Genomic DNA, 16,827 nt, shown 5'->3' with positions numbered 1-16,827 from the left:
CAGAAAACAATCTCATCAAGCACTGTAGTGAATGAATCTGGTAGAACCCATATTTACGTAATGCGCGAGAAAGGTCAGTACTTATAAAATATAGTTTTATTCAAGATAATTACAACAACATAGTCTTGGGAATTAAACATAAAAATTAAATTGAGTAACAAATGTCAAAAAAGCAGTTGCTTTGTCATGTGCTCGTGATATTGATGAAGGTTGTCCTTGTTTGTCACAGTGCAGAGCAGAAGTGCTGTTTATAAAGAGCAGTATTGTCTACAGTTTCATTCTACATAGTGAGTATTGTTGAGTGCTTTACAGGTGATTAGGAATTAGAGTAGAAAAATGGCTGAAAGCATTTCTTGTGAAAGAAAATTCCTTTTAAAAATATTGGTATAGTAATTAGTTCATTTGCAGTCAAATATATAAAAATGCATATGTGGTGGTTTGGTATATCAGTGGCGCAAAGACTACATAGTATTCTGCAGTATACTCATATGAATTATTTATTCTGCCAGTACAGAACACATGGGACAGGACATTGTTGCCTCTGTTTTTGTACTATTACATCAGAGGCCTAATTTACCAATGTGTGGCAATGTGTGCGGTAAACCCGGCCCTGGCCCAACAAAGTATGAAAAGAGATTGGGTTACTCTAATCATGTGAAGAGGAAACTGAGGGGGCATCAGTGGTGTATATATACATATAATGCAGGCTGCCTGAGATTTTATAAAATGTTGTCTGTGTATTTGTGACCCCAGGGACTTGAATCCCGGAAATTCAACTGTGATAGGTTTGCAAAGGCTGATGTATCCCTGTAAAAGAGACGGATTTCCAATTTAAACAGACACTTTAGAAATGGTCAGGGTCAGATTTTATTCTATCGTATTGTTACTTTAAAGCAGCTAAAGGAAGAATTCCGGAATCAAACTATCAATGTAGTAAATCTAAGAGTCCCTATTTAATGTTGCATTGCACAGCAACAGTAATGATCAATATCCCCCATTGTGTTTTCACATGTTATTGCACATGATTGGATGTTAGAACACAGGTTCACTTCAGCTAATGTTACACTTTAGTAAATCAGTAGCCAAGTGGATGACTCTAAATACAAAGTTAATTTAATATATCAGTATGTCAAGGATGTCCAAATCTTTACACAATCAATACAATATTACATTATATAATACATGTACTATTTTAATAGGAAACTATATCCTTAATACCTTTAACCTCAACACTGTAAATTGGTTTTGTTCTAAAATTCCTCCTAGCAGACAGCAATGTTTTGAATCTTCCAAACAATCTTTTCTTTATACTGATTATTTAAACATCCTGTTTTATTTTTTTATATTCACAAGTGCTAAGCAATGTACACACAACAAATGATTTTATCCTTGTAAAAAAAGTTTTCAGTGACAGTGGAACAAACCAGAGCTGTACACACAATACTACACCCAGTCCAGTTCTTTGGAGGGGGGAGGATGAGCAGGAGGCACCATGCTGCATCCCCCTACAGTCCTCATCTACGGTTTTGGGGGGGACTGCTGTACACATGCTAGATTATTAAAATTTTGTGAAATTTAAAATCCAGTGTTAAAAAAAACATGTCCACCAGTAGATTGTAAGCAAAGCCTTCAGGGTAAGCACTACATTCACATTCATTTTCTTATCCATATATGTTTTCGTGATGCTCTAAGATTTGTAATGCTTAGCAGGGGAAAAGATAAAATTTTTCGGGAATATTAAGTCCTAGCCCACACTATGCACTGTCAAGTAATGGCACTCTTATTTACATGTTTGTTTTTCAGTAAATACTATATACATTATAGCAGATAGGTATTTTTATATTTCCATTATGTCAGTAAATGTGGAACTATTGTTCCATGAGAAGTTCAGTTTAGGAAATACTGGCTACATGCAACTTGGGGTTTAGTAGTCCCAATGTGTGTTAGACTGACAAAATCTGTGATAGTGAGTAAGTTTGACACTGACTACTATTAGAACAGGGTAATATATGCATATACAAATGGTAGCAGGTGTTATGAGGTAATTAAGACACAGACTGGAATAAAAAGTACACAAAACACAGGCAAACTAATTTAGGTTATAACCATCTCATTAATCCTGCAAATAAGCTCATACATCAGTTTGCAGTGTATTAGCAATCAATGTTGTAATGTGCATTGCATGCCTGGAATGCATTCCTGTAATGGTAGCTGTGTACACAAATCACAGGCATGCATATGTTAGTGAAAGGTTTGTTCCATTTTCATTAATTTGTGTGTTTTAGCTAAGATTCTATGCTTTATTGTAAAAACAAGATGACCATGAAAGCCAAATAAAATCAAGGGTTAGGAAAAACATTTTTTAGAGGACCTGTCCACACAAATCTAGTGCTGGGAGACTGAATCACCTTTGGGGCCACCAATGAAATCTCTGGATTGGAATTCCCAGTTCCATGGCAATTTTTTTTGTACTTTGTATTAAGGAAAATGGAGCAGGAGGGGTAAAAAAAAATACTCCAAAGCAGTGTATAAAGAGACAAAGAAAAAATTATTCGATCTTGGAGAATAGCAAAAACATTTTGGATAATTCAGCAATTTTGTGTGTACATTGCCTGTGCCCACCGTACTAACTATATGCTGTCTTATTTACCCGGATGGTCTAATGCAAGAAATAATGCATCAGCCAAATATACATGGTTTTCCATTTCTTTATTTTGTCTGAAAAAATAAAAGTAAAATACCATGCATATAGATATGCTTGGGCTAATTTTACCTACATTATACATGTTTATGGCATCTACTATGTTTGATCCCAGCTACAAGTGTAAGAATAAAAAAAGAAACATATGAATAAAAATGTGCCAACTGCTTGTATTTTGTGAGGTAATAAGTTAAAATTTAGCACCAATATTCTGTTAGATTTTCCACCTAAAAAAAAGATAATAAACATATATTACAGGTTTTTCATGCAAACTTGGCAGCGGCTGATATGAGTTCTAATCAGGCCAGCTTTCAGTGTATCTGAAGAAGGAGAACCCTGGAAATCGTTGTCAATTGTTGTAAGCCAGAAGCTGTACTTGTTGGCAAAGTAGTGGCAAGTCCCACGAGCACCGTTGCACTCAATGAATGGAGTTGCTCTAAAGTCCTCCAGGCAGCTACCAGGAGAGGAAAGGGATTGTCCTCCTCCCTCATCACCTGCGGCTGTATGCTGGAACACAATGATAATAAATGAATAAACACCACATGGATGACTTTTGTATACTATATATATACACACATATATATATGTATATATATATATATATATATATATATATATATCTCTTTATATATATGAACAGTGCTGCATAATATGTTGGCACTATATACTGTTTAATAATAATAATAATACAAATGCCAATAATAAATAGCAGCTACAGACAATCAATTAAACTGTACAATGTAGATTGTGCTAATGCTATCCAAATTGCTACAGACTTATTACAAATACACTTAACCTATTTTAATACCTAAAGCTGGAGTGCACCTTTAGTGCCGGATTTATAGCAGAATTATTTTTGGACAGTACAATTACCACCTTGGTTTCTGCCTTTTATATGACACCCTTTATCATGCATCTACTGTAAAACTATTTGCCAACATTTCAGATCATTTCAGGCATCCTTTAGGCTTCTTTCACAAAAGAGGATGAGCAAATAATTTCTTACTGGTTTAACCAGCACAAAATAGTTGGCCAAAGAACACCACAAGCATTTACACAGGTGGTTGCAGTGGATTTTGTTTAGGATTGCAAATACCACAGAACATACTACATTCCACTATTATTCATAATTGCAAGAAGAATTGCATACTCATATGTAAAGCTGCATGGCAGTCATGGCCAGGACTACTTTACTCGGTGTAGCATTGTATTTAGGTCTATATTTTCCTTTCATCATTACACATGTTCAATTACCTCTACTCTCAGGTCAGCAGACTGGCCATGCTATGTGGGAAATATGTTTGAATCTCAAGACTTGACTGCCAAAAATACTTGTGGAAGGTAAAGTAAACACATCATATATGTTTTTCACGTATTGCATATATTGCAAATTTTGCCTGGAGTTCAACTTTTAGAATGGCTGTTTTATGCCTGTGTCTACTGTGACTAATTGTAGTCCTTAGTTTAATGTTCTGAAAAATCGATATCTCAAATGAGCACAAAATAACTTTTTTTTTCCAAAGTGAAGGTGATCAAGGTGACAAGGTGATGCTATATGAAAAAAGCACATTTTGCCTGTGATTTCGTTTTAATTTACTCTATATACTTGCACTTTTACAAAACAACTATGGCTGAAGATGTGCTGAACGGAGGGGAAAACCCTTTTGCTGTTATTTATCAGAGTACTACAGGTATACTAAAGTACTAAATATATAAAATGATATGCATCACCTCTGTTGCATACATAGAATTTCTTGTGAAAATTAACATTTAAAAAAATAAATACATAAAAAAAATACCATAAGAAATGAATATCCAATCCATAAGCTTCGCCAGCCTACTGGACAGAATGGGATGGAGCTATCCTGGCTGTGAACAGCAATTGCAACGGCAGGAGCCTCGCAGACCGTACAACGACTTATGTACGGCTCAATTTCATCTTCAACTACAGGCATCATTGGAAGAGGAGCAGTGGTTGACAGCCAATAGGATTTATCATTACGGCTGGCATAGTAACACAAATCACCTGGGTTGCAGTATAGGAAAGGCATTGTACTGAAGCGTTGCAAACAAGATCCAGCAAGACCTATTGAAAAGAAAATATAAGAAGTTTTATTTTAAGGATACTGTGGATACCGATCTATGAATTATAGCATCAGCATATGTGTTTTAAATCATAATAAAGCAAAAAACATATCCAGTTGCATCTGCCTGAAATCTGATAAGTTGAAAACTTTCTGTTTTGTCTGCCTCTGGTACAGTTTTATCAGTTAGCATTTTTTCTGTTTCTCTGTAAACTACAGAACAATGGGGTAGATTTGCTAAAGGAGTTTTGGTTTTTATATTTAATAAAGTGAATTATCCCAGGATAATACACCTAGGTTAGTGAATAAAGACTTCATCCATCCAATGATGTGCGAACAAAAATATTTTTTTTACAATTCCTTGCAATGTGTTTTCTTTGCAAACTGAATTTCCACACATACCATAAGTAAAGTAAATTATCCCTTGCTTAATAAATACGTTTTTTAGTAAAATAGCTCTTCTTTTTGGAGCTGATCTGTAGTCCTTACATTCCTGTTCACACATACAGTAGAGGGGGTCAATGTTGTCACCCTGGGACAGGAATTGTGTTACTGATAGAACTACCAGATACAAAAGCAGAAAAAATGAAAATGAATGCAGCCACCACATCCAAAGACAGTTAATCTGTAACCAAATAAATTTGTTTCTTGGGTTTAAGTATGCTTTAATTTCAGTTCCAAGTCATGTGTTCCAAATTCACTTTGTTTCTATCATCAGAAGAGTCTTAAGTGATAGTGAATAAAAACTCTGCTAAGGTCAGGTGCAGTAATGACACATGATAACATGAATTTAATGTCTGGTGAATGTCAGATTTACCACATTAATATTATAAGTGTTTTCTTTCTTTTCCTCTTGGCACCCATATTTAAAATAATCTTTGTTTTGGTGATACACTAGTACCAGGTTTAGGTTAGTAATTCAGTAATGGTAAGCAAAAGAATAAGTTAGAGTTAAGTGTTAGGCCTGCTTCACACCTATAGGGTAACCCATAATGCGTCAGTGCATTTTAGTGCCATTCAAAATGAATTCACAAAAAGAATGGAACTGTGATGCAGTACTCTGCAATGAATATTCTTGTCGGTTGTTGCACATCTGAAGCCCATTTAAAGAATGTACCACACCAGAACTGAACAGAAGTTAATAAAGTCTATATTTTAACATAAATGTAAAGTTGTATTCCCTGCTTACAATTTGTTTTTATCTAGAAACCTCAAGCCAAAATGTATTAGTGTTAGTTTTTTTGTTCCCAGCCTAGTCAAACTGTTCAAGTTCTAAACATTGAAATTACAGTCCAATTAATTCAGCTTTACAAAAATCTTGATGACCTTGCTTACCACCGCAATTATATATAATATTACAGAATATTTATTTTACCTAGGTCTTGATTGTGTGCTTTTTCCTGTCCTTCAAAGTACAATAGACTGTATCCACTCCATAATTTGGCCATGCCAATAGGACACATTGGCTCTTGATCAGTCTGGCTGTGTTTTACTAGAAGATAGCCAATGTTCACACTTCTTCCTGGCATACCTTGCAAACCAGCACTACCTGGAACACCGGGAGTTCCTGCAAAACAAAAAATAAGGTAAAATGCTGTTTTCAGCGTGTGTACATTTGTATATTAGTAAGATTATATAAGGATCAAACTTGTACACAAACAAAATCACAACTATATGTGCAGTCAAACTAAATATAATAATTTATTGATTTCACAACTGCTTCATGCCCATTAAGCTCCTTATAGTGCTGACCAGTCATATGCTCCTCTTAGTCATAGAGGAAACCACAGTGACATTTGGCTGGCAGTCAAACTCAAAAACATAAGACATTTATCTCCTGTTTGTGCTTCTTGGAATAAAGTCTACCAGTGTTTTTATGTAGATAACAGTCCCCAATGATATTTTTTATACATAGGATGTCACAATAAAACAACTTCCATTTCTCTGCTCATACAACTGACAGGTAGCATTAGTCCGTCATTGTCAAAATAGGGACAATAAGTGGCCTCTCTATTATGTTCTATGAATTCAAAATTTTTAAATGTACTGCAAATAGAGTTTTAAGGTATACTGTACACTGTGCATTATAATTTTTATTACCTTTAGGCTAAGTTTAGACTAGTAATAGTCTTTTCAACAGTCTTCAACCACCCCCAAAATATAGCTATCAGGAATTCCATTACTGGAAGAAATAACAGATAAAAATGGACAAAAACAAATGCAACCACCACATAAAATGATGGTTACCTTGCAATTTAATAATTTTGTTTGTTTAACTTCAGTTCAAGGTCTTGTGTTCCAGATCCACAGTGGTCTCCACTTCCCAGTTAAAAACTCGTACAAAATACTAAAATCAGTGCTGACCGAGCAGTTTTGACACCCTAATAGTGTTGTTTCAAATCACATGATTGGGAACCAATGTGAGGTGGGACCATTTTTATCATGCAGTGATTAATAAAATGATTTATTGGAAAAGGCAGACCTATTTTTTACAACATAGGGATGAGGGCAGATGTTCATTTCTGTGATTAAACCTTATGACAGAAAATAACTAAATATTATGCATTTTTTCTTTAATGGTTAAAGATGGGGTATATACCTTTATATCCTTCAGGGCCTCTTTGTCCCATTGGTCCGTGGTCTCCTATTGAACCAGGTGCAGCAGACCTTCCAGGTATCCCAGGCACTCCTTGCTTACCTTGTGGGCCCTGGGTACCTGCAAAGCAAACACACTTTGTTAGGATTTCAGCATCATATTTGTGGATGTAAAATAAACCCATATAGGAGTAGGTTACAATTATACTTACCTTATTCCCATTTTGTGTCTTCAATGCGTAAGTGAGGATAATGTCACTGCTTTTCCAGGTCCTATGAAATGCAGAAAAGGTATAATCTTGCAAGAAGACACTATGGAGTGTTTCTCTTAAGATTTTACCTGCTATGTATTTCAAAGGACTCAACCCAACCTGCTGTTGATGTCATCCACAGCAATGCAGATTTGGGGTTCATTTAGGAAGTTCATTTTTTATCTACATTTAGTGAGTGATTCTGGGTGGTAGACCTTTGATTTTAAGAAAGATTTGCCTGTATGTCCAGTATATTACTATTATTACACAGTATTTACATAGCATCAACATATTACACACCACTCTACAAAACCATAGTCATGTCACTAACTGTCCCTCAAAGGGGCTCACAATCTAATGTCCCTACCATAGTCATGTATTTTAATACAGTCTAAGGGCAATTTAGGGGGGAGCCAATTGTCCTTACCGCATGTTTTTGGAATGTGGGAGGAAAACCAGAGTACCCGGAGGAAACTTACACAAACACATGGGAAACCTGCAAACTCCATGCAGATAGTTTCATGGCCAGGATTCAAACCTGGCACCTAGCACTGCAAAAGGCCAGAGTGCTAACCACTGAGCCACCGTGCATATCCTACCCAGCTTAGATATTATCATCTTGCATAGAGATTACATTTATTAAACATCTGGGAGAAATTTTGAATAATGTTTTCATGACTTATGTTGTATAATTAATATACTTGAAATATGTTGTCTAAAAGAGCTTTTTGTTACCCACACCACAAAATCAGATTCTCAATTTTATGTCTATAGGGTAGAATCATACAGTTGGTATTTGCAGTTCACTTATTAGTAAAATTATGCTGACTGTTGCAATATGTTGCCTTTAATGTTTCTTGTTACATTTTAAATGTTTGATAGTTCTTTAAATAGGCATACCTTTATCACCCACAAGACCCTGAGGTCCCATGTCACCTTGAATGCCTCGTGGACCAATAACACCCATCACACCAATAGGACCAGGATCCACATCCACGCGCAAAGGTAGAGCAGGTAATCCTGGGGATCCGGGTTCACCCTGCAGACCTTTTTAAAAATAAATATTTTGTTTTTAAGTAAATATAAAATATTGTATATTATTATTTATTTTTCTTATCTCTCTTTCAGCCAGTAGAAAGATTGCATATTTTCCGATACATTTTTAGTTCCTGATTACAAAGCTCAGTAACTCAAACTGGGATTTATAAACAAATATCTTCCTATCTAAAAAAATGTATATATATATGTATATTTGAAACATTTGTTGGGAAACCTCAAACTTATAGTTTTAGATTCTACTTTTCTTTTCAAAATCATTTAATAATTTGCAAATGCAGATCTTTCTATGCTAAATACCTATTGCAGCCGTATTTAGGTTCACTTTTACTTTACTAACATTTGAGTTTGGTATAACTTTTTGTATGCACTTTGCATGCAATGTAATGGTTAGGGACAATGCAGGATATAAAGAATAATATTTTTCTGAATATATAAAGTGTGCATAATTAGACTGCATCAGTACACAAGGAGACTGCAGACAATTTTTGATGGACAATGCTGGAAATGCCTGCCTGCATTTAGACTTAATAAAAATTACTAGTTTACTAAAAATAAACAGATGCTACAAAACAGGGAGTACTCAGTCAGGCTTTTTACAAAAAAAAAAATTATCCCGCCTCGCTTATTTACTTTCATACTATTTTTTCTATTTTATTATGCACTTTCAAACATTTAAGGGTTCAATCCTTTAACCTAGAAAACATAGGAACAAAAGATCAAACTTTTTATTATTTGTTTTACAAACCCGACTGTTATTGGCAGTGGCACAGGGATGTAGATTTACACAGTGCTGCATTTGGTGCAGTGGGTTCCTAATAACTAGTACAAAAACACCATTTTGCTATTCTAGACAGCAAGACTACAATAATATTTCCAACACATATTGAGTAAAATATTTTTGGTACTAACCTGTCTCCCCTCTGTCACCTTTTGGTCCTTTAGGCCCTCTGTCTCCTGGAAATCCAGGTAATCCAAAAGCCCCATCAATGCCCTGTTGACCTTTATGACCTTTAAATAAATAAAAACCGTGTTATGCATGAAGCATCACAAAGCAGGTCAATAAAACAGTATACTGATGGTGAACACTACCTTTTTCTCCAGCATAACCAGTAATACCAGTAAGGCCTTGGACTCCTCTGTCACCAGGAACTCCTCTCACACCAATTACTCCTTGTAATCCATGTGGTCCTGGCTCTCCTTTCACACCTGGTCTAGAGGGGATACCCGGTCTTCCTTGTGGTCCTGGATAGCCTGAAAACAAACCCAAGAAACAAGTTTTAAATAATGGTTGCTCTGGTTATGCTTTTCTGGATCTTGCAGAAAACCTTTAATTAGTACATTTATATACAATTTGTAGGCATAGGTAGGCAGACATCCATCATGATAATTATCTGCCTATTTATATAAATTCATCAGAATGCTTGATGTCACCATGACTTCCTCCTATAGATAAGCTAGATACAGATATCTAATTTATCAGCTGCAGTGTGGTGTCTAGCTTCTGGAAATCTTCCACATGTGCTATGAATACTATTTTATACTACATCATGTATTAGCATATAATGGGTGGGCAATCACTACTGTTTCAATTAATATAACCCAGTGATGTCAGATTTATGATTAAATACTATGAAAAAAATCATTACAATTTTGGTAATTTGACTTACTGGTAAGTATATAAAGGATGTCATCTGACCACTGATTTAGGGTTCAGCAAATTGTGACATACCCGTGGATATGGTGCTTTTTGATTAGTGCCATCATTTTCTGTTTTATTCAGCTGTTGTTAGGATAAGCAAGCTTTATTATTATTATTATTATTATTATTATTAATAATATTAATAATAATAACAATAATTATTTAAAAGTATATGTAATTGTTCAAAGCAGGTTACGATGCATAAATGGTGTCTGCATAAATCACATATTTGTAATTTTGAATACATTCCTATAGATCATATCTTATTTTTTATTAACATTATTTATTTAAGGTTTATATTTTACAATAAAGGAACAATCAAGGGAGGAAGAAAACAAAAAGAACAGAATACATATTTAAACCAATTAAGGAAATAACAATTTGTTCAGTCAGATCATTTTTAATGAGATAGAATGTTTGTATGAACATGATTATAGCTGCAATATGATAAATGTCATAAATTCAGTGCATTTGCTACCAATTAATTTGAATATGTCTACATAAGCCGCTAATGCAAGTGTGCACCTTTCACTAACTAACCACAAATGGGGGGGGGGGGGGGCCTTTTTCAACGGACACCAATGTAAAGCTACAGTTACCATCAGTGAAGCTAGCCAGTAGTTAAGGGTTCTTTGGGCAGTAAACAGTGATTCTGTCTGCAGAAATCTCAAGGCAAGTTTCCACAGACTGCTAATGTAAGGATTCACTTCAATGCAGACCACAAATGTAATCTGGCAATATACTGAACACCAACGTAAGATGCACTCTGCAATGTACATGGTAATGTATATGCTAACCAAAAATGGATTTGGGCACTTTCCATTGCCCACCAATGCAAGGAGGACAGGGAGCAAGCCCTGATTACCAGTATGAAGATACATTTCTTCACTGACCGCTTATGTAAGCAGATTTGTCAGTCTGTTTTATCTTTTTTAGACATTTCCTTCATGATTTTTAGCAGTGATATTTAGGACCGAAAAAGCATTCCAAGGGTTAGCTTAAGATAAATGGGTTAGAAAAAAAGTTGATCTAGAAAAAAATAAAATTACCTGGCTGTCCAGTAAGTCCTGAAGACCCAATATCTCCTGGGATACCAGACACATTCGAAGCACCTGGAAGTCCACGAACTCCATTTAATCCAGGCAAACCAGTTAAGCCTGGTAAACCTAAAGCCAACAGAAAGTTGGAATATAAATTTTTACTGAATACAACTCATAATAAAGCAATCAGTGAAATATACAATAATTCATTTTTTTTCATTGTGACTAATAGAATGGTGCATCTTCACACCAGACTACAAATAATCATAGATGTTAAAATGTTTCAAACTGTTTTCAGTACAGGATATAGGAATCCTTTTGGGCTAATTAAAGTGTTTAGTTTGTATATATTATATATAATATATACTACATGCTGGCATTATGATGTCTTGACAGTTTTAATATAGTAATGCATTTTCTTTAAGCAGTTAAATTTGACTTTTAATGCAATCCTTGTCACTTTTACTTAATATACTCTTAATATATTGCTGTGGACCAAAGCAGTTATCATGGCTGATCATTCACAAGGTATTTGCCTACAGTCCAACAGTCATGATAAATAATCTCCTACATAATAAAATGTTGATTGAATCAGTTCTAATTTTTTTTACTATAGTTGACATTTAATAAATGTGCAGTTTGACTTATAACAGCAAGGGACAATTGAAATGAGAGTAACCTGAGAAGACAATACCATTTACTAAGAATGACAATCATGTAAATTGTAGGATTTTGCCTACAAGACATTCTACTCATCAGTATACAGTATACAATACAGATCTGCAGTAAGTACAATGCACAGATGCTGGATGATGGAGACATGGGCCCCATTTGTTGCATACAAACAGTTGCACTAACCTGGCTCTCCCCTGGCACCTTTCATGCCTGTGTTACCGGGTAATCCAGCTACAGTGCTTTGTTCCCCTTGATCACCTTTTTGTCCAGGAGTACCTTTGACACCACTTACACCATAGACATCGAGCCCTGTTTAGAAAAATTCATATATTACCAATAAGTATCACAGATTGGAATGTTCTACTACACCAAACCATATCCAGCTGTACCTGCTGGGCCCTGAAGCCCCTTTGAACCCTTCAAGCCATCATTCCCAGAAAATCCTCTCAATCCAGGGAAACCTGTAAAATAATTACGAAAGTGTATAAATATTATGTCAAAATGCATGCATTACCTGGAAAGTAGCTAAGATTTCTGTAGGGAAACTGCCTATATATTTAGCATTTTTTGATTAGTAGACTTAGCTTGAAGAAAACAGGGTCATGTATGGCCATGCTGTCAGTTGAAGCTAACAGATACCATTTTGATATTAAAGAGCCAGGACTGAACAGATTAAACTTGATTTATTAAAGCTGTCCAGCTGACTGGAGAAGACTATTATATGAGAACCTGTATGATCCAGCAAACATGGAATGGATCTTGTCCAATATTGAAAACATTTGCCAACTAATAGCAAATGACTTTTAAGAAATCTATTCCATGTTTGCTGTATTACCCATGTTCTCCCATGATAGTCTATCTTCTCCCATCCTGGAAAGCTTTATTAAATCAGGTCTATTGCATGAGGGTTGGTTCAGTATGTGCATTACGTTCTTGTTTGACTGCATAATGTATATTTTTAGCATTTAACCCACCCATTATGAACAGAATTTGGAAGTGGTCCATTAGAAATATCGCTAAACTATATTTTTAAACTACCTGGTATGTCATTCAGTCATTTATTGTTGCAATATTATTTTTTGCCAGAACCGCATACACTTGTTTATTATATGATTGTAAACTGATTTTGAGTCTGAACTGCAGATGCCACTTGGAAGAGAGACAATATGCTTTCAACAATACAAAATATGTCCAGCTGAATGTGACTGTATTGCTCATATTGCTCTCTACATCCTAGGGAACTATAGTTTCACATACTAAAATTGTGGAGGGCCAGGTTTATTACTGCAGAAAGTGCAGGTCATGTCTATTTTGCAACATACTCACAAGCCTGATCATTATCTTCTTTTAAAAAAGGAACACTGATCTGTGCATACAGACATTTGCAAGTTTTAAGTCCATTACCTTGTTGACCTGGTAGACCAGGGATACCAGGACTTCCTTTTTCACCATGAATTCCTGGGATTCCAGGATCTCCTTGAGCTCCAGGTAGGCCCAACAAACCAGGTAAACCTGAAAAAAGACAGTATAGGCAACATCTAAGTAAGGTAATGAAATGGTAAAACTGCATTAAATAGTTTCTATAATATTGTCAGGTTTTGGCATAATACATAAGTAACAGGCTGCATTCTGGAAAATATTACTTAAAAACAATTACAACACAAATATAACAATTTTTTTTTGCCATGTGTTCAATAAATACCAGTTTGGCCCCTTTGTCCTGGTTCTCCAATATGTCCTTTCATTCCTGCAATACCAGGAAAACCTGCATCTCCTGCCAATCCTTTTTCTCCAGGTCTTCCGCTTTGTCCTAAAATGCCAATAATACATTCAATTATATTGGCAGTACAACATACATACAATGTATTTTTCAAATTATTTTCACCATAAAACTATGTAAATATTTACAATAACTTATTAGGTCTTGTTTGTCTATGCAGCAAGAAAAAAAGTCTACATTACTTATAAACCAGAAAGGCTATTTTATTTAACCAGGGCAAGACAGAGAAAAGGAAAATCTGACTGTCTGCTATGGCTAAGACAGGGATTTCTTTTATAAATAAGACTATCTGTGTTTTTGCTGATCTGCAATAATGCATTTTCTGCACTAAAAGATACAGGAAGGTATTTAAACTATATGGTTTAGACAACTGGAACAATTGTCCTTGATTTCTAATAAATAGATGTTTAAAAAAGCAAAATGTATTTGCTGAGAAGACATATTCTGGATGATTTCTATACAGCCAAGTAGGCATACTTCCCAATGTGGTCCTCTTCAATACCTAGAAAACACTTGCCATTTTCAGAGGTATCTTACTTATTTAAGTCTAATGACATAATATACACTTCCAAATGCTCTGTATTTGCTCTTTATCTTTTTATTTTGTTTTTTTTTTACTAATATAAATAAATACCAGTCTTGTAAAAAAATAAAACACTTACCTGGAAACCCAGGGTCACCTATCACACCCTTGCTTCCTCTCTCTCCTGGCAAATCTATAGAATATCCTCTATCACCTGGAAGGAGTGATGTACAAGAAAATCATTATCTGTCTTCTTTTGTATATGTACAGTATGCAATATAATATACCATATTTACCTTTATCTCCAGTATCTCCTCTGTCACCTGTAATTCCATACAAACCGGGCATACCCTTCAAACCCTGTATGAGAAAATGGTGAGTGTTGCTCACATTCAGTAAACATTGAAATCATTATGATTATATAAAAAAACTCTTGTTTCTAACATCATATGAGTAATCACACTAAATCAGTGTACAACTGAGCTGTCTGAAAAGTAACTGATACATTTACAAGATGACAAAAGAGCAACACGTGTTGTGGAATATTTTAAATAACACAGCTAATTTATACATTGGTAGCAGATATTACAAATATTGTTGTTAACAATCCAGTTTTAAATCCAGGGACAAACTTACTCTAGGACCTGTAAATCCTGGAAATCCACGAATGCCAGGAGGACCAACCTGCCCTGGAGTACCAGGAAAACCAATAAACCCACTTTCTCCAGTATTTCCTTTATCCCCTTGCTCAAAGCTTGGCATTCCAGGTAAACCGGGTTGACCAGGTTTTCCAGGGTGTCCAGGCATTCCCTTTTCCCCTTTAAAAAACAAAAGAAGCCATTGATTGTGGTTAGTATGTGGTCTCATTTTATTTTTCTGCCTATGTTATGGATATTCAAATAAATGACTATTGTGATATATTATCCAACACACAGGAAGACATGATAAAGGCAGCAACATATAACATGAAATATACAAAGATTTTTAACATGTAGTGCCTTTCTTTGGAAAAACAAATGCCATCAGTGTGCTCTGTCATTTAAACAGGTGTAGGAAGTATTTCCATAAATATGTATACATGTAACACAGTGACAAAACGTCACATGTGTTACCAGGCAGGGTTCTGAATGGACACTCTGGTACTGATTTATGAAAGCTCTCCAAGGCTGGAGAGGATACTCTTTCATCAGTGAGGCTAGGTGATCCATCAAACCTTGAATGGATCCGCTTCAGGATTGAAACATTTGCTAACAAATAGCAAATCACTTTTCGGACATCCATTGCAGGTTTGCTGATCACCCAATTTCACTGATGAAAGTGTATCCTCTCCAGTCTTGGAGAGCTTTTATAAATCAGGCCCTATGTGTGACCTTCATATCTCAGATACCACATCTGAGGTAAAACCAGCATTGAGCTGTCTGCAGGGCACCTGTAGGTTTTTCTGCGGATTGTTCAAAAATGATTGTTCTGAGGCTGGTTTTACTGGGGATCCATAAAATGAGGGTGGGGCAGACTCACAGGTCCAGGTCCCACCTTTTTCTAGGGCCCAGAAACCTATATATACATATGCTCTGGTAAGCAGCAGGTGTGTGGCTGTAGGTTTGGCTGGCTGTGGGTCACTCTGTCTGTTGCTGCAAAGGAAAACAAAAGCTTTCTTTTTTTGGTAGCCAGGAGACTGTTTCCTATTTTTTGTTATTTATGTGTTTTCCTCCTTTTAAAGGCAAGTTGTAAAAATTGTCTCCATGCACACATCTATCCAGTCCTGGATTTCTGGCAGCACTTGGTCATCTATGTATACTTGACTTTACAAGCTTGCCCTATTGGTGTGCTGGTTTATTACAGCTCTCCAAGAATAGAGAGACTATCATGGGTGAACCCAGGTGATCCAGTAAACCTAGAATGGATCTGATCTAGGACTAAAAACATTTGCCAAATAATAGGAAATACTTTTTAGGAAATCAATTCCAGGTTTGCTGGCTCACCCAGGAACAAAGAGATGAGATCATGCCTATAACAATACACCAAAAACAACTTAGGTATTTTGTTCTGTATAGCAAAAGTAAAATAAATGACAAAATGGGCCTATTAAGTGAACATTGGTCACATACATTACACAATGCAACCTAAAAACTGAGAGCTGCCCTTTAGCAACTGAAACAACTGAACCCTCACAAATAAAAAATGCACCAAAATATACTTTTATATGTATTTAAAAAAGCATGGGATCACCCATTTTCAAAAGCCATCCCTTTATTAGACTTGGGACCTTGTTCGTTAGGAAATAGAGCAGTGAGCATATGTGCTCTCTTCCCTGTGCATAAAAAGGTATTATGGAAACTAGTTTGCCGAAATGCGTGTGGCTCCCTTCCCCTTGTCAAATACCAGCAAATATATTTTTGGTTTTAATGCAAAGATGAGAG

The 16,827-nt window shown here is 35.5% G+C and overlaps 1 protein-coding gene across 1 annotated transcript in view; it reads right to left on the bottom strand.

Annotated features, from left to right (window-relative positions):
* Positions 1 to 78: 78 nt before the first annotated feature.
* The window catches only part of COL4A2 (collagen type IV alpha 2 chain), a 106,372-nt gene continuing 89,623 nt past the window's right edge, over positions 79 to 16,827 (bottom strand). Inside the window, exons 35-49 of the mRNA XM_072411961.1 lie at positions 15,044 to 15,225; positions 14,704 to 14,767; positions 14,547 to 14,621; positions 13,807 to 13,914; positions 13,509 to 13,616; positions 12,494 to 12,565; positions 12,288 to 12,413; positions 11,439 to 11,555; positions 9,780 to 9,941; positions 9,600 to 9,698; positions 8,532 to 8,678; positions 7,385 to 7,501; positions 6,161 to 6,352; positions 4,501 to 4,787; positions 79 to 3,208 (exon numbers count right to left, since the gene is read on the bottom strand). Coding sequence (XP_072268062.1) covers positions 2,954 to 3,208; positions 4,501 to 4,787; positions 6,161 to 6,352; positions 7,385 to 7,501; positions 8,532 to 8,678; positions 9,600 to 9,698; positions 9,780 to 9,941; positions 11,439 to 11,555; positions 12,288 to 12,413; positions 12,494 to 12,565; positions 13,509 to 13,616; positions 13,807 to 13,914; positions 14,547 to 14,621; positions 14,704 to 14,767; positions 15,044 to 15,225 — 2,111 coding nt within the window. The 3' untranslated portion in view covers positions 79 to 2,953. The remainder of the gene's footprint in view (positions 3,209 to 4,500; positions 4,788 to 6,160; positions 6,353 to 7,384; positions 7,502 to 8,531; positions 8,679 to 9,599; positions 9,699 to 9,779; positions 9,942 to 11,438; positions 11,556 to 12,287; positions 12,414 to 12,493; positions 12,566 to 13,508; positions 13,617 to 13,806; positions 13,915 to 14,546; positions 14,622 to 14,703; positions 14,768 to 15,043; positions 15,226 to 16,827) is intronic.

Source organism: Pyxicephalus adspersus, chromosome 1 (assembly GCF_032062135.1).
Source record: "Pyxicephalus adspersus chromosome 1, UCB_Pads_2.0, whole genome shotgun sequence".
Taxonomy (NCBI): Eukaryota; Metazoa; Chordata; class Amphibia; order Anura; family Pyxicephalidae; genus Pyxicephalus; species Pyxicephalus adspersus.
This window is presented reverse-complemented; position numbering and strand designations above follow the sequence as displayed.